General features: G+C 41.7%; 1 protein-coding gene across 7 annotated transcripts in view; it reads left to right on the forward strand.

Annotated features, from left to right (window-relative positions):
- The window catches only part of mphosph8 (M-phase phosphoprotein 8), a 53973-nt gene that overhangs the window by 5527 nt on the left and 27126 nt on the right, over window positions 1-21320 (forward strand). For 2 of the 7 annotated variants that reach the window (XM_050049173.1, XM_050049168.1), the window contains exons 2-7: window positions 2017-2178; window positions 2648-3682; window positions 4804-4900; window positions 5155-5415; window positions 5653-5775; window positions 15454-15542. In XM_050049173.1, the coding sequence (XP_049905130.1) occupies window positions 2017-2178; window positions 2648-3682; window positions 4804-4900; window positions 5155-5415; window positions 5653-5775; window positions 15454-15542 (1767 nt within the window). Of the gene's footprint in view, window positions 1-2016; window positions 2179-2647; window positions 3683-4803; window positions 4901-5154; window positions 5416-5652; window positions 5776-6831; window positions 8253-8426; window positions 9451-10891; window positions 10992-11243; window positions 14135-15453; window positions 15543-18255; window positions 20639-21320 lie in introns of those variants that run through there. The other 5 variants (XM_050049166.1, XM_050049167.1, XM_050049172.1 and 2 more) reach the window with 5 other exon arrangements.

Here is a 21320-nt window from a genome sequence, read left to right on the forward strand (position 1 = left end):
TTTTCACTTTAAGCCCTGACACTGTCATTTTTGTGTAGGAATGAAGCTACAATACATGACATATGTTGTTTTAATTAATAAATACAGTGTGAATAAAGATTACATAACATGAAAATAACTGCAGTCTTTGTTATTTGATAGCCGCTTAAATTAAACAATTTTTATAGGGCAAGTAAAAACTGACTTGGGCAAGTAGATCTCTGACCAACTTGCCCGACTGGGCAAGTGACGAAAAAACCACAGTGTTGAACCCTGTCTATATTATTTTATTGGATCATGATTAATGATGCATTGATTTTATTTTTGCAGCTGGTTAAGATTGAGCTAATTTTAATTACTTAAACCGCTGAGTAGCTTCACATATAAAGGTACTCCATCATTTTGGAGTTGATTAGTTTTCACATAACTGTAGTGGAGAAAAAGTTCAATATTTGCCTCCGAAATGTAGATTACAAGTAGAAAGTAAAATTGTACTTGAGTAAATGTACTTTGTTACACTCCACAACTAGTAACCTTCTCAGGGGCATGACATTTTAATTAAAAAAAAAAAAAAAAACATCCACAGAGATTTTAGAAAAGTGTTTAATAAAAGTATAATTTTTCCTCCATATCACTTTCCAAAGTTTAAAAATTTTGACATTTTTAAGAAGGCTTGTGAGCCAATAGTATCACACTGTTGGTATTGTCGTAAGTAGTAAGTGGAGGGGTCACTGAAAATGGATCAGCTCTGTCATTAAAGCAGTTAAATGACCATCAGGTGACAATTGCCATGTTGATACTAACAGCCCTGTTGTTGTGTGTATGCAGGGCGGGTGGAGCTCACGCTGCTACAACAGCAGTAGTCTCATGATAAACAGACAGCTCGAGAGTGAAGCAAGTCATGAGAATAACATTCATGTAGGCTGGTGCCAGAAATCAGGGGTGAAAAGGGGGGAAAAGATGCAGCCTATTGATATAAAACAGCATTTTCTTTCCTTACCTGTGATTTAAAGCAGCAGCCTTTCTCCGTTCAAAATACGAGGTCACCTAAAACTAGCTAGCCATATCATAAGATTACCACAGATTACATTACATGAATCCTGAAACACCACCACACAAAGCAACCCAAATCTGTAGTTCATTTAGCTGCATGTTGCAAAATGAATGCATTGCTCCACCACAAATAATTCATCACTTGACAAGACAGAGTCTGTCTGTCCACTCGTCCATGAACTATGGAGCCTTGCAACCACTTGTAATAAGCAGCAGCAGTGTGGTGACATGAATGCAATGTAAGGGTGGAGGGGGGACTGTGACATCTAGTGGTTTGTGTTATCAATAGCACCTTTTAAGTAATATTCAATGTCCTGCTTGTCCCAAACACAACTGATTTTAAGTAACAAACTTACTAATAATTAACTCTGACTCTTTTTATTATCAGGTCAAAAACAGTGAGCAGAAAGTGTAAAACATTCTTTAGCTCATTTAATCTAAGTCTAAGCTTTAGGAATCATTTACAGTTCTTCAGCGAACTGTCTCCCCTGTGTCACAATAACGCCCTGACAACAAAAAGCATAACATTTTTTTTTAAATATAAGTTTAGACCAACTATTTTTGTTTACAAGAAGTCACACCCAGTGACTCACTCAGGACTTCTCTGTCGTTTTACAATGAAAACTATTATTTCACATTATTTTTAGCATTGCTTTGTTCTCTTAATGGCTGAGTTTAAATCTTCTAAACTCTGCTTTCAAGGCTTTAAAAAACATAAATTGTTTTGCTTTTCCTGTCCAATGAACTCTTGCTGACTTGTACAATATGTAATCTGTCATGAAAACAACCAGTGACTGAAGAAAAGAAAAAAAACCTCCATTCAAAATACTGTAATTATTCATTTTATTTATTGTGTCAGCCATGTTTGCCTGCAGGCAGCCTTCATTAGATTCTGTTTGCTGGTGAAATAGTCAGCTGTTATCCTGGCCATTACCAGACACAGCGTCACACTCGAGCTTCACACTCCTCTCTGTCTGTCCTCAGGGTGAAGTGCTCTACAGAGTCCGTTGGAAGAACTACTGCTCTGACGATGACACTTGGGAGCCAGAGGCCCATTTGGAGGACTGTCGCGAGGTCCTTTTAGCCTTTAAGAAGTCCATGGCTGAAATCAAGGCCAAGAAAGAGGCTGAAGCCAAGAAGACTGTGGTAAGTCTCAGTGACAGTCGGGCGTACAGAATAGGAACTGTACTGTATTCAGTACACAATAACGCACTCGTGGCTGGTTAGGAAAACCCAGAGTTGACTGAACTAGTTGATAACCAGCTTTGCAGTACCAGTTATCCAGTCGGCCCATGTTACGGTTTGTCAAACCAGATAAATAAAAGATATCCTGGTTAAGTTGAACTGGCTTCATAGTACAGGCCTCAGCTTGCAGTCTTGTTGCATATTTTGGTGTGTTACTGCCACCTCTAGAACAGAGGAATAGTGCGACATCATTAGTAGGACCTATTGTAATTCATGTGCAAGTGTGTGGTGATAAACACAATTGGGACCCACTCATAAACAACTCCCCAGGGCTTCTAGAGGTCTAAAACTCCACAGAGAACCTTGAGCCAGAAGACAAGACAGTATATAATTTTAAAATGTGACACTGTTTCTCTTGCTTTCCCGTCAGAAGCTGCTGCCCACAAAAAGCGATGTGTTTGATGCAGACTCTGAAAGTGACAGTGACAAAGAACGTCCGACAGAGGCGCCCGTCAAGAAGAAGAAGAAAAAAAAGACAAAGGTCCGGGAAGAGGAAGAAGATGAGCCACCTCCGAAGGAGAAGAAGAAAAAGAAGAAAGATAAACGGAAGGAGGATTTCAGGCCTCTGCCGGCACCAGAGACAGATGAGGAAGAGGAGAGAGCCCCGACTCCACCCTCTCCTCCGAAAGAGAAAAAGACTGATTCAAAAAAGCGGCTTGTCGACTCTGAGGAGGACGACGATGAGCCTGTTCCCTCCAAAAAACACAAGAAGGAAAAGGGAAAAGAGGGAGGAAAGCACAAGAGAGAGAAGGGAGAGGAGGGGAAGAAAAAGAAAGGGAAGAGGGACAGGAAGATTGAAACCTCTGAAGACGAGGCCAATGCACCTCTGGAGGACGAGCCGAGCGACGGCCCGTCAGAGTCCCAAATGGACGATAGTGCATCAACAGACACTGCAGCAAAGTCAGCCGAAAAAGCACGATTGGACGACAAGTCCAAGCAGAAGAAGGGGAAGTGGGAGGTGAAGCTGCAGGGCATTAAGGACCTCATCAGTGACAAGAAGAGCAAAAAACCAGAAGCTGCCCAGAAAGAAAGCAGCCTCCAAAAACTAAAGAGCCTCACCACTAAAGTCAAAGAGGACGCCGCCCCACACTCAGACTCCAGCGATAGCTCCATCTTACACAAGAAGGCTAAGAGCAAAGGGCAGGACAGCACGTCGGCACCACCCAAGGTCCCGTCTTCCTCCACGTCCTCATCGTCCTCCACGTCTTCTGTCACAGCGGCCAGCAGCACCAAGGTGAAGGAGGATGAGGTGGCTAAAGAGGAGGTGCTAGGACAGAAGGACGCCACGGGCTCCACTAACCTGTTTGAGAAGTTCTTGTTAAACTGTGAGGCTAAGGACCGCGCCCCCCGCAGGCAGCCAGTGCATCAGCCCCCTGCAGATAAGATCAGCAGCAAACCTTCAAAGGTACAGTATTAGAGCTTTAATTATATTTTTATTGTGTTGCGTTAACGTTAGCATTTTTCACTTTTTAACTATAGGTGGACATTCAGTTCAGATTTTTTTAGGTTAATGACACTAATTTCCATTGCTTAGAATATATATTAAGAATTACTGTGCAACAACCTCATAAACGACAGACACCTTTATGTTCTTGTCTAATGCCTGTAGCACATTTGTCAGGATTACTGGTGTTGTGTACAGATACAGAACTTACAAACAGTGCTGAGCTGCTGCAACAAACACCCTTCATTACACCAGCTTTGCTTTTTTTAATATAGAACCAAACAACAGCAGCATCATGCCACCGCAGTGTGTGATTTTAGATTGATTGCCAGCGTTCTGAAAGCAAAAGAGGCGCGACATATAACACAACATCAGTGTCTAGTGTGACATATAACATGCATGTCTGGCAATGCTTTCTAAATAATAACATGGCACAACAAGGCAATAGCAGTCATTTAGCATCCCTGTTATATATTGCTTGATCTCGTCCTTTGCTCAGAGGTGAGGAGCTCCCAGACCTCATTGTCTCCCCAGTTTGTGGACATTTTCGGCCGCTGTTCTTCTTTGAGTTAGCTGCTAACTGCTATCAGCTACTTTAAAAAGTCTCATCTGTACTCCATGTTTTTTGCCCAGACTAAAACCAACCTGCTAAACAATGTAGCTTTTCTGCTAAAAGTTTGTTGCTAATAAGACATCAGTCCTCACCTCCGAGACTTTTATCTTTGATCAAGCTTTGTTAAACATGGAATAATTGGTATTCAGCCAATGCAAAGTTGAACAGACCTCCTGACAGAAAGTGCAGAAAATGCCTAAGTCATCGGTAATGTTAGGTAACCACAAAATAAAAGTTTACAAAAATGTATAGAAAAAAAAGATTTTGAACGAAGTTTGAAATCAGGACATTGTGAGCCTGACTAATATTTCATAGGAATTCGATAAACAAACCACATTTATGACATAATTTTTGCAGTATAAGCGAGACTTATGTCAAATGGTGAACTCATTTCTTATTTACCGCAGCCACCTTTTTAATGTGTTCATGGACCCTGCTGTTAACATTTACTTTTTTCCCCCAACCTCAGCTTTTAGGAAAGATTGAGAAGATCCCCAAGACAACCAAAGAGTCTCCAGCTCAGAAACCAGAGCCTGAGAAGACGGAGAAGACCAAGCAATCAGATGGTATGAATGACACACAGGCACAGAAACAGAAAATTACATTGAGTAATCAGTTTTCATAATTTCAGAAGATGTATAGTCACATCAACCCAAACTGACTTCAGTAAAAGAGCAACCTACCACCAGGTCAAACAAACCAAATATTTAAAAACAGCTATTTTAAGTAGGTTTGATTGACAGTTGGGATTGAAGATAAAAGGCCATCCAGGCTCTTTATGACTCCCTGAAATATGACGCCTTCTCTGCTCCCCCTTTAGTCTCCAGACCTGGCCAGAGTTACGGCTTCAGCCTGGACAGCGACGAGAGGGAAGCAGAGGAGCCCGCGGCGAAGCCGAAACCTGGAGAGGATTCCCGGGAGCGGAAAGAGAGGCCAGAGGAATCGCAGCGGCCCGGCTGGGAGAGGAAGACCCCGGGAGAGGAAAGGAGGAAAAGGAGAGAGGACAGTGAGCCCAGACTCTTCATGGCATGTGATGACAATCAGGACACCCAGGACCCTCCAGAGTGCGCTGACAAATCTGGTGTGTTTCTAACTGGCCACTGAGCACATATTGATCTTTGCTTTCAAATATCAGATTGTTGTTTCACTTCAGATTTCACATTTCCCTCAGCACAATATGTTAAACCTAGTAACCTACACTTACTGAGGTTTAAAACATGTTAAAGCAAGATTTTCTGAGGTTAATATGAGTTGCAGTGTGCAAGGTTTCAACCTACCAGCTAGTGAAGCATCTCTCTGTGCGTTGTGTGCTTAACAGACAAGGGCCAAGCCACTCTGAGTTTAGGAATGGACCTCAACCTGGACTGGATGACTCTGGACGACTTCCAGAAACATCTGAACGGCGAAGATGAGATCCTGTCGGGTGCACCGTTATCACCAAGTGAGTATTTCCATTTACATCTCAGACAGTTAGCTGACTCATGTTTACTGACTGGCTAGAAGTTGTGAAGGAGTTTGTTGGTGATTTTCTGATGTAGTTAAGGATGCTTAAAAAGGCACACATTAATCAACACAATGTTTTTTTTTTAACTTCCAGTTATAGATTTTAAAGTGACCCCACAGCAACAAGACAGTTTTTGAAAACACAACCTCACTGTTACTCAACTTTATCCCCTCCTCTTAAAATCCCAATGATAGAGCAGGTATAGCATCTTTAGCATATTTAATGTGGTGAATTTCCACGTGTAAAGGAATATGTGAACAGGATGCCCTCTTTGACCAGTTTTTGCTCACTCGAGTTGTATTTTCTGCGTTCATTTTGGTTGATCATTCCTCAGCCTTTATATTAAATAGAGATGGGTAGTTTTTATTGAAGTTTGGATTTCGAATGACTTGTAATTATAACACCTTTTGTACACTGTTATTTTAAAAAAAACACAGTTGAATCCCCTTTAACTAAAATTTGGAAGGTTGACTTCCATTAAAACCACATTTTTTATCTCCATTGAAACAAAGATGAATGTAGGTCATTCTCAGTTCTATCCCCCATGTCATTATAGTGGTGCACGTTCATGCAAGCGTATGCACAAGCCAAGTAAACAGGGAGCCTGTGATTCCCATGGCACTTTTTCATTGCTCTGATTCGTACATGTACGTATATGCATGTATGTGCATGCACAGCTGGGGAAACGGGGAGTTTGTGATTCCCATAGCATTTTTTAATTCCCTCTGATTCATGTGTCTTTCAAGTAAACAAATCAAAGAGAAGTACAATGTCCTCCATTTAAATTCAGATATCAACATGAACTCATGCCCTCTTGCCCAACAACATTATTAGCTTTACCATAACAATTTTCAGTGCACTGAATTGCAAAGTGCAAAAATCTAAATAATGCTGCCTAAAGCAGGAGTGTGTGTTTGCAGGTGCAGCCGCTGTAAACTTATAAATGTAACCAGCTCCACAACTGTTCATGTAATTGTGCGACCAATCATGTAGGCCAATCAGTTCACTTTCGCATTCCCCGATCCGGTTCGGCAGCTCCTCCTTTGGCCTCCTCCAGTGACCGACCCGACTCAGCAGCTCCAGGCCCTGCCACGTCCGTTGCTGAACCCCTGCCCCTCCAACCAGAGAGAGCCCGCCACATGTCTCCAGTCAGCGACCACCTCAATTCAAGCCCGGGCTCTGTAGCCTCCTCTATCCCAATGGAGGATTCCGATTCAGTCTCCTCATCTGGTGAGGACTGGGTGCCATCGGAGATACAAGAGAGCTCTGAGGATGAATATTCCCGTTTTCCCGGAGAAAATGAGATGAGGGATGAGGATGATAACCCGATGGAAAAGGAGGAAACAAAATGGGTCTCCAGGAATAAGAACATCAAGTGGTCACCCTCTGCTGAGCAAATGCATCATTATGTGCAGCCTCCCACAACACCAGTCCCAGGGCCGACAGCGTATGCCAAGAGAAACGTAACAGACCGGCTGACATCCTGCTTGGATTTATTTCTAACGAATGACATGATCCAGCTTATCCTCAGAATGACCAACCTGGAAGGACAGCGGACCAGAGGTCATTGGAAAGAAATCACCGAGACGGAGCTGAGGGGTTTCTTCGGCCTGCTGCTGCTGGCGGGGCTGTATCGTTCCCGGGGAGAAAGCACTCGCAGCTTGTGGGGGGAGGAGATGGGCCGCCCGGTGTTTCGTGGTACAATGTCCTACAAAAGATTTGAGGAACTTGCCATGAAACTCCGGTTTGATGATAAACTGTCCCGGCGAAACCGGCTCAGTGACAACAAGCTGGCTGCCATTTTGCCAGTATGGGAGCCATGGGTTCGGCGGCTTCCTCTTGTTTTCAACCCGGGGGTGGATGTTTGTGTAGATGAGCAGCTGGTCGCCTTCAAGGGGTGCTGCAGCTTCAAACAATACATGCCAAGCAAACCAGCCAGGAATGGCATAAAAGTCTGGACCCTGGTGGACGTGTCAACATCCTACGCCTGGAACATGGCCATCTACAGCGGCAAGGAGGGGGCATCAAGAGAGGTTGGCCAGAGAGAGAGAGTGGTGCTGCAGATGACACAGGGACTGAAGGGACGCACAGTCACCACTGATAATGTTTTCACGAGCTATGAGCTTGGCGCAGAGCTACTGCAAAGGAAAATGGCCATGGTTGGCATGGTCCGCAATTCAAAACCTGAGCTCCCTCCCCAACTCCTCACCATGTCAGGCAGAGAGGAGCCCTCCAGCATCTTCGCTCACACAGAGACCCACACTGCGGTGTCATACAAACCCAAGAAAGGCAAAGGTGTTGTGCTGATGTCCACAAAGCACAGAGATGCCTCCGTCAGCCAGGAAGCCCACCAGAAGCCGACAATCATTCTCGATTACAACAGGTGCAAGGGTGGCGTGGACAACCTGGAAAAGGTGTGTGCGAGATTACACATTAATATGCTTATTTTTATTATTACTGAAATTTATATCCTGGCATGCCTGAACTATATATTTAGTGCTTTTATTATTCAGTATTTGTTGCAGTTAAATAAAGAATACATTTGAGTTTGATGAGCAATAGTTTATTCTATTGTCTGTGCCCCCCAGTATGTGACCACTTACAGCTGCCGTCGGAAGACCTCCAGATGGCCGATGGCGCTGTTTTACAACCTACTTGATGTTTCTGCTTACAACTCTTACGTCCTGTGGACATGCCTGCGTCCAAAGTGGGAAATCACCAAAAAAAAACGCCGCCGCATCTTCCTGGAGCAGCTAGGAAAGGAGCTGGTGACCCCCTGCATCCTCCAGCGTGAGCGGATTCCCCGGACACCAAGTGCCGCTGCTTTAGTCCAAGCAGCCCAGGCAGTCGCAGTGAAGGAGGAGCCACGCGATGAGGATGATGATGAGGACACCTCAGGACTTATTCCTCCAGTAGAAGAGGCCCAAGCAAAGGGGCAAGGACGACAACCTTGCGAAATGTGCCCGAAGACCCTCAAGCGGTGCAGGGTTCGCAATGTCTGTGCCAAGTGTGGCATATTTCTGTGCAAGAACCACACATGGAAATGCTGTGCATTATGCGTTGGAGGAGGACAGTGCCTGACAGAGGACAGTCTTATTAAAAGTGAAAAAATGTCTTAAAAACATTTGAATAAAAATAATGAAATGAATAACCCTGCAGGAATTGATCAAATATTCATAATTTTACCAGGGGAAAGGTGGTGTGACATTTTTTGGTCATAGGAGGAAATTAAAGGACTTTTTCTTAATCTGACATTGCACAAAAAATGCACCAAAATCAATGTCTAACTATGCCTCATGCCCTGAAAAAGAGGCACTCAGAAACGCTTGCACATCGTGATGGTGTCCCTCTGGCATTTGCGCACATCTGTTTTGTGTCTAGTTAGAAAACAATGGATTTGAGGGCACAAAAAATGCAGCACATGTACGGTCCCTTAGACTAACTGATTAGATTTTGGTTGTCAAAGCTCACTGAATGTTTTTTGAGAATCATATGCTAGTTATGACAAAATTTGACACACCAATAGGATGAATAATGAAGCAATAACATTTTATATTCAAAAGGTCAACGGTCAGCTTCACTGCAATCTGGAAATCCATTGGTTTAAAAAAAAAAAAAAAAAAAAAAGAGTTGGGTTTTTTTTTTTTTTTGTTGTTGTTGTTGTTGTTTTTTTTCCCCTTCCTTTACCTCTGGAGGCACTGCCCGTAGTTGAAGTGTAGGGGCCTCGGGGATCGCTCAACCCCTTCACTTCAGGCAGTGCCCCCAGGGAATCGCCTTGTTTACAAATACTTCCAGGTAGAAAACCAGCAGAGTTTAGNTCCAGGGTATGAAATTAAGAAAATATTTTGGGGGCAGTTTTGGCCCCCACATTCTTAAAAAAAATGGGGGCATTTTTAAAATGATTGTAGTTAGAGCTTGGTTATTTTTGTAGATTCTTCTGCCAAGTTCCAACGCAAATAAATGAAAAGCATACCAGAAGTGTGCAAGTAGTAGCTATAACAGAAAGCAGGAGACAGCTGTAGGCAAACTATTTAGGGTTTATTTAGCTCTTAACAGCCTGTAAATATTACACAAAACCTTGAAAACAGTGCAATGCAAACAGATTGTTTCTTTAAAAACTGTAGGTCTATTAAAATAAGATAATCAAATTCTTTTCTAAAAATAAGCACATGAAAAGCAAAAACAACTACAATAGTGTCTTTACTCTTTAGTATAAACCGCTAGATATAAAATAAACAAGACTCAGCAGTGTCCTCTGCTGGAGACCTGCGGTGGTTTCTCCATTCGACACAACATGATGATGAATTGCCTCCCATAGACCTGTTTGCGTTCGCCGCAGATACTAAAGGTCTACTTAAAGTTATGGTTGCTAAATATCACTCTGATTTCCTATAATTAAACCAGTTTAAATTTGTTGATTTAATCATTAATTTACTGTTAGCAGTACTAATAGAGAATGTGAAAATACGTCACGCCGCTTTGCATTGTGGGGCGTCAGCGCCATCTTTGGAACACGGGTGTAAACAAAAGCGAGAAGCCAGCTTTTCAAGCCAGCTCAACATTTTAAGTAATCATGTTTTTTATATATTTTTATATTATTTTGTTACATTTCTCCCTCTCCCCTCGTTGGAAGCGTCGGACCTCCCGCCGCCCGATCCCGCCGCCCGATCCCGCCTTGATTAAACACTGAACATAAAATAAAAGAGGGAGACAGTTTTTCCCATTTTTGTCTTATTTTGATATATTTCTCCCTCCCCCCTCTCTGGAAGCGTCCGACCTCCCGCCACCCTCCGCCTCGCCCACCTTAATTAAACACTGAAAACGTAGTCGTCTTTCACACAGGGCTGCCGACAGATTCTACAATGTAAATTGCAGAATCTGTCTTGAGAGATTAGCTTCACTGTGACACCATAATATTCTGCAAAAACAATTTTCCGGCCATTATTTAACACCATAACTCAGGAACAGAAGGCAGTACATTTGGTCAGATACTGAACTTCACCCCTACTGGGAATACTAACTTTGACAAACGGGACTGCCAAAATTCCCATAGATTCAGAGTCAGACGATGAGGACCTGACTGAACTCGAGCCTGGCCTCGACAAGGACGGAGCAAGAGCAGATTGCCTTAGTGAAGATTCACCGATGGAAGGGTATGTCATCTTTATGTTATACTTATATAAGTTTAATGTATAACAACAAAAGTTAATAGACTAAATTGAGACAATAACACATGCTATCATAATATTTTACAAGTTCTGGTCACTGCTGCTTCTAATTATACATCACTGTAGTCTATAAAATCACTTTTATGTTTTGAGTCACATTTTCAAAACTATTTGCCAGTGAATGAGTGCATTTGTGGTCCACTCCTGACTTTCTTCTCCTCTATCTTGTTTCCAAAGTGAAGCCGAGGATGATGATGATGAAGATTATACACCAGAGCCATCAAAAAAGTCAGCGGGTCTGATTAAATGCCCTTGTAGCAGGACTGCCCCTTTGAGTGAGAAGGAAGAGGGGATAGAAGATGGGTGGCATAACAAAGAGGAGAGAGATAAAAGACCAGAGCCACTCGAGTTCAAGCCCGTCAGGAGACCTGGCCCCACCCTCAACCCCACCGTCGCATGGACTCCCCTTTCACTATTCCAGCTGTTCTTTAGCCACTCTGTTGTCTCCACCATCATTGCAAACACAAACGCAAATGCTGCCAAGAGACTGAAGGCTGGATTGAAGTTTGTTTGGAAACCTTTGACAGTGAGAGAGTTCTACATTTTTCTGGCCATTATCATCTATTCTGGGCTCGTAAAAGTGCATGACAGCCTGGACTACTGGAGAGAGGAATGGCCGTACAACTTCCGATTCCCTGGTGATACAATGACGCGGGATCGCTTTAAATCCATCATGTGGTCCCTGCACATGAGCAGCCCAGAAGAAGATAAAGTCAATGAACGTAAGAAGAAAACTGCAGAGTATGACAGACTGTTCAAGATCAAACCTCTTTACACAGAGATTGTGAATGCCTGCAAACTACACTTTCAGCCTTACCAGAACATAACCATAGATGAAAGGATGGTGGCATCTCAGGCTTGCAGAAACAAGAAGCGGTACAAGAAGGCAAAGCCCAGAAAGAGGGCGTACAAAATATTTGTGCTTGCAGATTCCTTAACAGCCTACACATGGAATTTTTTTGTCTATGAGGGGAAGAGCGCACGCATTCCAGGCCAACGTTTGAGCTACACCTCAGTAGTGAACCTTATGGAATTCCCTCTCCTCGGTCAGGGTTACACACTTTTCGTCGACAGTTCCAGCCCTGCCCTCTTTGAAGAATTGTCCAGACGAAAAACTGGTGCATGTGGAACAATAACAAAAACCCAATTTGACTTTCCAAAGACCGTACAGAATGACCTACCTCAAACGGCAGAAAGGGGGGATATGCGGTGGATACGAAAAAACAACCTTCTCTTTGTAAAGTGGATGGACACACATGAGGTGACCATTTGCTCTACAGTGCATGAAGCATTCAGCGGACAGACAGTGAAGAGGAGAGCGAGAGAGGCTGGTGTATGGAAAATGAAGGACGTCACAGTTCCTGATCCTGTTGTGGCGCACAATCGCAACATGGGTGCAGTGGATCTTTGGGGCACTTTGATTAACGAGTACAGTGTGCACCACAAAACTAAGAAATGGTACAGGACCTTCTTTTACCATTTTATAGACGTTGCTGTGGTCAACAGTTTCCTTCTCCACAAGGAACTACTCAAAGAGAACAGTCCCACCATGAAAAGGCCGTACAGCAAGACCTACTTCAGGGAAAAGCTAACTGTAGACATGCTGGAGTTTGCCGAAGTATCAGTACCCCCACCTCCACCACCAAAACCAACTGTCTGCATGCCTGCCTACTTTGGAGACGACAACGGAAAGCACTGCAAAAGATGCCATGTGAAGACACCTGTGTACTGCATGAAGTGCGATGTCCCTCTGTGCCTCACTGCTGAAAGGAACTGCTTCAAGGAATGGCACAATGAAAACCCTAATATATCCATTGATCTCTTTTTTTTCCCGCCTAAAACCCCACCTACTGACCCGACAGCCATATCTTAAGCTGTGCTGATATGTTTATATTAATTTTTGTATCTGTAACATCATTGTATTTCATCTTTTCAAACGTGTCTTACAGTATGTGATATAAATCTACCTCATTTTGAGTCAAACATCATTGCCTTTGTATGGGTTTTTTTTTTGTTTTGCTTGTTTTCTGAACAAATCCACAAACAGTTAAATTTAGATTAAATGGATACCTTAATTAAAGTTAAATGGGTTTTACCGTTTGGTACCAGAGACATTTAAATGGCACAAATGGTACCCAGTAGGGCTTTTCCAGTGGCACTTTATGACGCGCCATGTCAAACCATGCTGGGCCAATTTTCGTTTCCATTATCACTTTAAACATGCCAAGCCAAAGCCGGACCAAAAGCATGCTTGATCACCTTAAGTCAAGTAGTGGGGGCATCTTGCTGGCTCACTGTTGATTTTGGCAGCTGTTTTAGATTTAGTCTTTGTTTTAAGATCAAAATGCGTATTAGTTTCAGACATACTTTAGTCATTTTTCACCTTTTAGTTTTAGTCTAGTTTCAGTTGATGAAAACACATCACATTACAGGCACCCTTTTAGACAAAATGTGTTTTGGTCTTTAAACTAATCCAAATGGGCTAATAAAGGTATTAGATATAGGAATCATGCTAAAACATTGTATCAGGTGTTGAAATTTTAGCATGATTTACGGGATCACTTGCTTATCACAATTTTAAAAGTTCAAAATCTCTTATGGTCTCAACAACTTTGACACCACAAAACTAATTTGAGACAACTAGGAATTGTACCCTGATACCCTGATAACTGACACTCCTACCTGAAAGTCAAACAGCAACAGCATTAAATCATGAAAATCCATTCAGCAGCAAGATCTTTTTAGCTCATCATTTCATCTTCATCATAGAAAAAAATGTTGTTGACAAGTACTTTTTGTCATATTTTTCGTTAACGACATTAACACTGCACTGACCACAGCCAACCCCCTGACAGCCCCATCAAACAAGTGTATATTTGTGAGACTTAACTGATGTCTGTGCAAAAGACCAAAAGGAAAAATGATTTTAACTTAAAGAGTTAAGTTTCTGTCCTGCCTCCTATTTGTACTGAAGAAATCTGCTTTATTTTACTTTCATGTTTGCCTTCACCTGTATAGGGATTGTGATACTGCTGATGAAACTCAACACTTCCTTATTTTGCTGTTTCATAAATAAAAGTTTTTAAATAACAAAATAAGTGAGGACTTTTATTGTGGTGTATTGAAGAATTATATGAAGTGAAATGTGTTTATCACTGAATTATTGTTGGCTGCATTTCTTTAATAAAAACAAGCCTACTTATGCATCCAGGCCATTGACAGCTCTTTAGAAAATGTGATTGTTTTCAAGACACAAGATCGATGAAATGCGTAATGATTCTCGTGCTTTTTATTTTGCCGCCTATGTTCAAAGGTTAGAGCAGCCACACAGCCTGCGTGAGCAGAGTGGCTAGGCTGCGGTTCATGTAGAGATGTAACCTATATTTCTACGTGGCGTGCAAATGCTCAGTAAAAATAGACAGTGAAAATGATCTGTTGATAGTCATATTGACATCATACCAGCAACATGAGACCTTTCACTATAGTTTCAATGTCTGTATCTGTACCAGTCATAGACATGGAAAAAATATATTTCTTTTAACTCAACCCTTCCTGTGTCTTGATTCAAATTAAAAGACCTGTTGTGTTTCTGTGAACAGAATCCTGCTATTTGATAACACAAAGCTTTTATTATTAATTATTACTTACAGTTGAGCTTACACTTCTTTACTTTATTCTGTCTAAAATAAATATAAAAACATTCTTCTGTCTGCCACACATCATACTTTAGATGACAATAGCTGCATTCCCCTGAAAAGTTAAAGAGGTCTTGTGAAATATGAGGGCTACAGTAGCTAGGAAAATAGCTATATAGGGCACTGAATTTGATGAGTTCACCGTTTATTTGACCACAAATGAGACAAGAATTGGCACATCTTGAGGTCCCTCTGCCAGCTCCAGCAATGAGTCTGTCCTGTGTACAGGCAGCAACAGAAAGTTCGCTGATCCGGCATGTCACATAATCTACTTCTTTGGAAAACACTGGATGAGAAAAAGAATGATTTATATGTAAAAATGTGTGATTTGTCTGGTATTTTGCTGTGGGTGTCACCAAAAAGTAATCGCACCATTGCTGCTAATATGTTACTGTGCTAACGGCTGTATCAGCGCTACAGTGTCATTTTAAGTAAACAATACATACAGTCACTGTGAGGCTGCCATTCAGTTTACAGTTAACTTTTTAACTTTTCTGTGGGTCCTAGACTCATCTACAATAGGTCCATACTTACAAATATTTTGTTTCATTTGTAGTTTTTAATTTTTAAAGGCAGACTATACCTTGAGTGAAGTGCTAAGTGTTCTTTAAAAATATGTTGCAAAGTATGTTTGATTGTGAGATCTACAATGTATGGTTTCTGTAACCTTCACTCTACCTTGTCTCTGTTAGGTGAGTTGCGGGATGCTGTGAAAAGTGGAGACTACATGGCTGTAAAACTGGCACTAAATTCCAAAGAGGACTACAATCTGGACCAAGAGGTATGTTGTAACCCCTTCATTATTTTTTAGTGGATTATTTTATGAACTCATTCTTTCATTCACCCAAACCATCTTATTTGTATCTGCAGACTACCTTGTACCCTTATTTATTTTGTTAAACATTTATGTTTGATTTGCATTTCATCTCAAGGCTTCTTGAGCTTTCAATTCCAAAACAAAAGCACATTTTACAAATTTTATATTGCACCTTGGTTGCCCCGAGTGTATGAATGTGTGGAAGTGATTGTGCAGTTCGGTATTACAAAAACAAAAAAAGTGAATTTTGCAGATGACGTATGAAAAAGTGCTGTGTCTGTCACATACAGCGCATAAGGTTGCATTTGCGAGTTAAAATTTCACGTGGTCACAGTCATGCAAGTGCACAATTCAGGTTAGAAGTCTCTACGAACAGTGGCGAACAGAGTGACAGCAGACTCATTTATTATAATTATTTGCATCTGTTATTTGAAAATACTGCATCCTCAATGTGCTGCATTTTCACCAACTTTGATAATTTGGTCACATATCTCACTGCCTCCAGGTGTTGTCTCATTCCTTCCTGTCTTTGCAGTTCTCATATTCATCCAACTGAAGTTGACATCCATTAAGCACTAGCTATTATTACTAACTGCAGAGCACAGCGCAAATTCTGGGTGTTTTTGCAACTTCAGTCCTGTATTCTACACCCAGCACTACTCACTGATCAGAGAGCAGCTCCAGTTTATTTGCCGGTCTGTGGCAGGGCAGTCCTCAGTGCTGGTAGGCTATTACTTGTGATGTGTAACCAGTCAGATAGCTCTGTGGGTGGGGCACTGAGTGATGACTGCAGACATGCAAACACATTTTTCAATTAATTTTTTTTACGACTTAAGTTAGATAAATAAATTTAAATATTTGTAATAATGGAAAAAAGGTGCAACCAACTGAGAAGGTTGGTAGCACCAATGCTACCAGTGAAGTAGTTAGTCTGAAACCCTGCTTGCCCGGGCTAGGTCCTCCTCCTCAAAGTGGTATTCAGTATGACACATAACAGATGCATAACAGGGTCGCATTTTCAAGTTATACAATAATATTAGCAGGAATGGAAAGCATTGAACAGGGAACATGCCTGACTAGAAGCACTAGACTAGAGATGATTCCTTCACTTTCAAAGGATTCTTACTAATCCGTGCAGCGCTTCTAGATTTTTTAAAAAGCTTTTTCAAAACTGTGCATTAAGAAATTCGTCTTTCCAAGATCTACATCCACAGACTTTACTGTGTTGTGTCTGCGGTAAAGTCTAATATTTCAGCGCCTCAAGATGTTTTCCGCAACTCCAAAGCACCTTTGCTTTTGCAGCAAATCAAGGTAAGAGTGTGACCTCAGATACTTTAATTTTTGTATGGAACAAAAAATTGCTGTGTTAAGCATGTTTATATCTTTTTAAGTCATTTAGTGTGGTTGCAACTTTTTTTATTTTATAAATCAGGAACAACTGTATGGTAATTTGATGGTTTTAAAGTTAAATTATACAAAAAATGTATTGAGAGGTAAAAGTTCATGTTGCTTGCTTAAAATCGGAAAATGATTGCATGAATATGTGAAAAGCAACTGAAGAGCTTCTTAAACATTAAATGCTCTAATTGTTTGTGGCTGTTAGCAGTAGCAATTTATTTTAAGCTAATTTATTGCATTATAATTGCTGTTGAAAGTATGCGTCATTGTACATCGTTATCTGGGACCTAATGTTGTTTATTTACTCATTAAATATTCATCATGGTGTGTGCACATTAGAGACTGTTATTTTTCTTTGCAGTGAACACATCGATGGAGGAAGACACTGAACACATGAAGTAACGGAACAAGATGAACCCTTTGAAGCAGGTAGATACTGTATATGCTTTCTGAACATGTATCATCATCATGACCATAGCACAAAATGTGCATACAGCATGCACCAGTAGCCATCATGTATTCAGGATCTTTATTTCTTTGTCTTAACATCAAAAAATTAAAAGCATAAATGATATCTAGGTAAAAAACGTAATGTTGACATGTGAATGGCCGAACACCATTAAAGTATTCCCATCTTTTGAATCTGTACCTAGTCACCAGTTTTAGAGAATTTACTTGAAAAATACCGCTATGCTAAGCCAAAACTTTTGTATATTACATCAAGAGCAACGATATTTGTTTACATTTCAGGCCATAAATGTAGGTCTAGTGTCAGTGCATATTCTGTTCTTTCCATGTAGCATTTCATCCAACACCCCATGACTACATATACCTGGTTAGACATTTACGATGTCAAAACGCTGCTTGATCCAATAAAGCCATTAACTGTTCTCGAATGGGTCACATGTGGTTTTTCCTACTGGAGACTTCAGAGGTGTCAGGGGTTTTTTGAAACCGATGTTGGGCTAAAAAATGATGTGTGGCCATCACATTGACTTCTGTTTGAATGAGCCTGGATCTTGGTGGGGCATTGCCAAGGTGCTGACGCGTTAAACAGCAATCAGAAATGTGCTAAGAATTTTGAAAAGGCAGTACCAAAAAAAAGTCACCTGAGTTGTCACCACCACTTAACAACCAATATTCAAACCAAAATTCAGCTTTTTTTTTTGTTTTCCCCCCATATTTATTTCCTAAAAGGTCTGTGTTTTAAGTTAATTCTTCAATTTATTCATGGGGTCTGATTTGGCAATGAGTCTTACATATACTTGTTCTTTTACAGGCCTGTACTATTGGTGAGACAAGGTCATTTGAAGGAGAAAGGAGCTTGATTGAAGAGAGAAGTTCGAGCGATGCTCTTAGGTTGACCCCTAACCTTGACAGTGCCACAAATGACGAGGGTACTCCAAGAGTAAACGAAAATATCCCACAAGATTTGGATGGTCCAAAAGATGGCGAAAAAACGCCAAGCAGCCCTGCCAGTATAAACACTGATCAAATGACAGAGAGGGAACATGAAAAGATCCAAAATCGTGATGAGGATATAACTGAATCCCAAAACACTACTTGTGATTCAGCTGCAGAGCAGGAAAGTCAAGGAAATGAAGACCAGAGGCAATCACAGGAAGACGAGATGTCAGACGATACAAATGGTGGTTTATCAAGTGAATTGAGTTTGAACTTTGATCATTCAGATCCATCCAGAAATGCAGAAGAGATACTGACAAGGGACGATGATAAAACAGAACAGAAGAGCTTAGATGAAGAACAAAGGTCCCCTGAGGAAGCAAATGACTCAAGTGATGAGGCAGAGGATGTGGTGGCAGGTCAATCAGATGGTACAGATCAAGTTCAGTCTGAGTCGGGCACAAAGGAGATTCCTAAACGGCGATCACGGCGCCGCAGGAACACTTTGGAGAATAAACAACCAACACGATCCAGTTTAAGGACCTGTAAGAAAGTGATTGAGACGACACCTAGCAAAGCAGAAGATGAGAAAAAAGAGACATGCAAAAAACACTTTTGTTTGTATTGCAAAATGGCTTTCACCCAACTTGCAAAGCATTTAGAAAGGAAACATGCGGAGGAAACAGATGTTGCGCATGCAATACACTTTCCCAAAGGTTCCAAAGTCAGACAGAGTTTGCTTGACCAGATTCGCAATAAAGGAGATTATGAACATAATTGCCAAGTTCTTAAAAGTGGCGAGGGGGAAATTGTGACCAAGAAACAGGTGAAAAATCCCAGCATATCTGTTCGAGACTTCCTGCCTTGTCAGCATTGCTTTGCCTTTTATCGCAAAACTGATTTATGGAGACATGAGCGGTCATGTAAGGCCAGAAAGGGAGATCAGAAATCCTCCGAAAGGACAAAAGGAAGCAGAGTCCACAGTGCTGCCTCTCGGCTACTTCCAATGTCAGAGTTCTTAACGGGAGGCTGTGAGGAAATCATCCACATCATGCATCAAGATGACATCTCGAGGCATATCAGAAATGACCCACTTATCTGTAAATATGGGAATGCGTTGTCTGCTAAATATGACCATGACAAGTCTCAGTTTGCTTACATTGCACAAAAGATGAGGGAACTGGGCAGATTTGTGCTTGCTGTAAGTGAGCTTGACAAGAGTGTGAAGTACTTGCATGAAATATGTCAGCCATCCAGATTTGAATTAGCAGTTGAGGGGGCCAAAAAAGTTAGTGGTTTTGATCCCAGTTCCAGTAAGTTTAAAACCGTTTCCCTTGTCTCAAAGATTGGCTATTCATTGAAACGAGCTGCAGAAATCGCTTTCGGGGAAAGTCGCATGACGGAGGACAGTGAAACTGAAAGTGAAGTGAAGAAGTTCATACAACTTCTCGACACAAAATGGAGTGCCTGCTTTTCTCGCAAAGCTCTTGCATTATCTGTCAAGCAAGAAGTCAAGAAGGTCGAAGTGGACAAATCAACTGTGACAGAAGATTTAATAAAACTGCATAGGTTCATCACAGGAGAAGAAGAGGAAGCCAGGAGGGAGCTGAAAGAAAGTCCTAATCTGTCAACATGGAAAAAGCTCAGTGAGGCCACTCTGGCAGACGTGTGTCTGTTCAACAGAGGAAGGGTGGGAAATATTGGTAGGATGCTCTTGCAGACTTACACTTGCAAAAAGAGAATGGGAACATTTGTGCCCTCTGCAGATCAAATAAAGAAATGCACAAAACTAGAGCTGGACCTCGGTGCTAGTCTCACCAGGTTAGAACTAGAGGGTCAGTATGGGAGGAACATGCTGGTTCTGCTAACAGACAGGATGGTTTTGTCAATCGATCTACTCATTGAAAATCGAGAACACGCAGGTGTGTCAAAGACTAACCCATACCTGTTTGCACGGACTGAAGGTCCCTCCTTCATCAGAGGATTGGATTGTTTCCGAAGGTCAGCAATGGAGTGTGGCGTTAAAAACCCAGAAGCACTTCTGTCCTCATCGTTAAGAGAGCAAATTGCCAGCTGCTGGCAGCTAATGAGCCTCAATGAACACGAAATGGAACAAGTGGCCAGGCTGCTGGGAAAGAGCAGCCAGGAATGTTACAGGCTCACAAAAAGTGCATCGCAGCTGGAGGAAGTAAGCAAACAGCTTCTCAAGATGGATCGAACGCTGCCAACAAGTCCACCCAGCAGCACTGCAAAAGATGGTGAGTACATTCTGCATCCATGTGTTCTTTGATTACAAAACAATCTCCGCTCAAAGTTCACTTTCTTGGTTGTTCTGAAACTTTCGACTGTATCACAGAGTCTTCATCAGAAGATGTAGTTTTCTCAGCTGTCATGGAACAGTAGATGCGCACTCCTCAAATTTTTCTGGTACCTTTCAGGAAATGACAATTTATTCTTAACCTTTGAAACAGCAGTTGAAAAAAATAGTCTCAATCAAAGGTCTACTCAGTTGTTTGTTCTGGAGCCTTTGGCAATATCAGGCTTGGTATTTGCTAGGGATGTCAGTGTCAGTTCATTTTGCTCTTGATAGCCCGACACTCATTGACTGGTATCTAATCAGATAACCTTGAGAAAGAGAAAAAAATTGACATGAAATACAAGAGGCACCTTCCTTTTAGTCTCACACACCATTGACTCAATAAGCTCTTGTGCCACTTTTTGAAGCACTATCCATTTAGAGGTGGTGAATTTAATTTAATGTTTTCCATTGTAAGTGTTTTGCTTTTTATTTTGATTTCGGTTGGCTTTACTGACAGACAGCTGTCGAGCAGCGTTGACATGTGGAACCATTGCGCCTACTGCCCATACTCTGCTCTCCACTGCTTAGCAAGCTGCTCTTGACTGCGCACCGGCTGGGCAGGAGCTAGCTAGCAGTGCAAC

Source organism: Epinephelus moara, chromosome 7 (assembly GCF_006386435.1).
Source record: "Epinephelus moara isolate mb chromosome 7, YSFRI_EMoa_1.0, whole genome shotgun sequence".
NCBI classification, from domain to species: Eukaryota; Metazoa; Chordata; class Actinopteri; order Perciformes; family Serranidae; genus Epinephelus; species Epinephelus moara.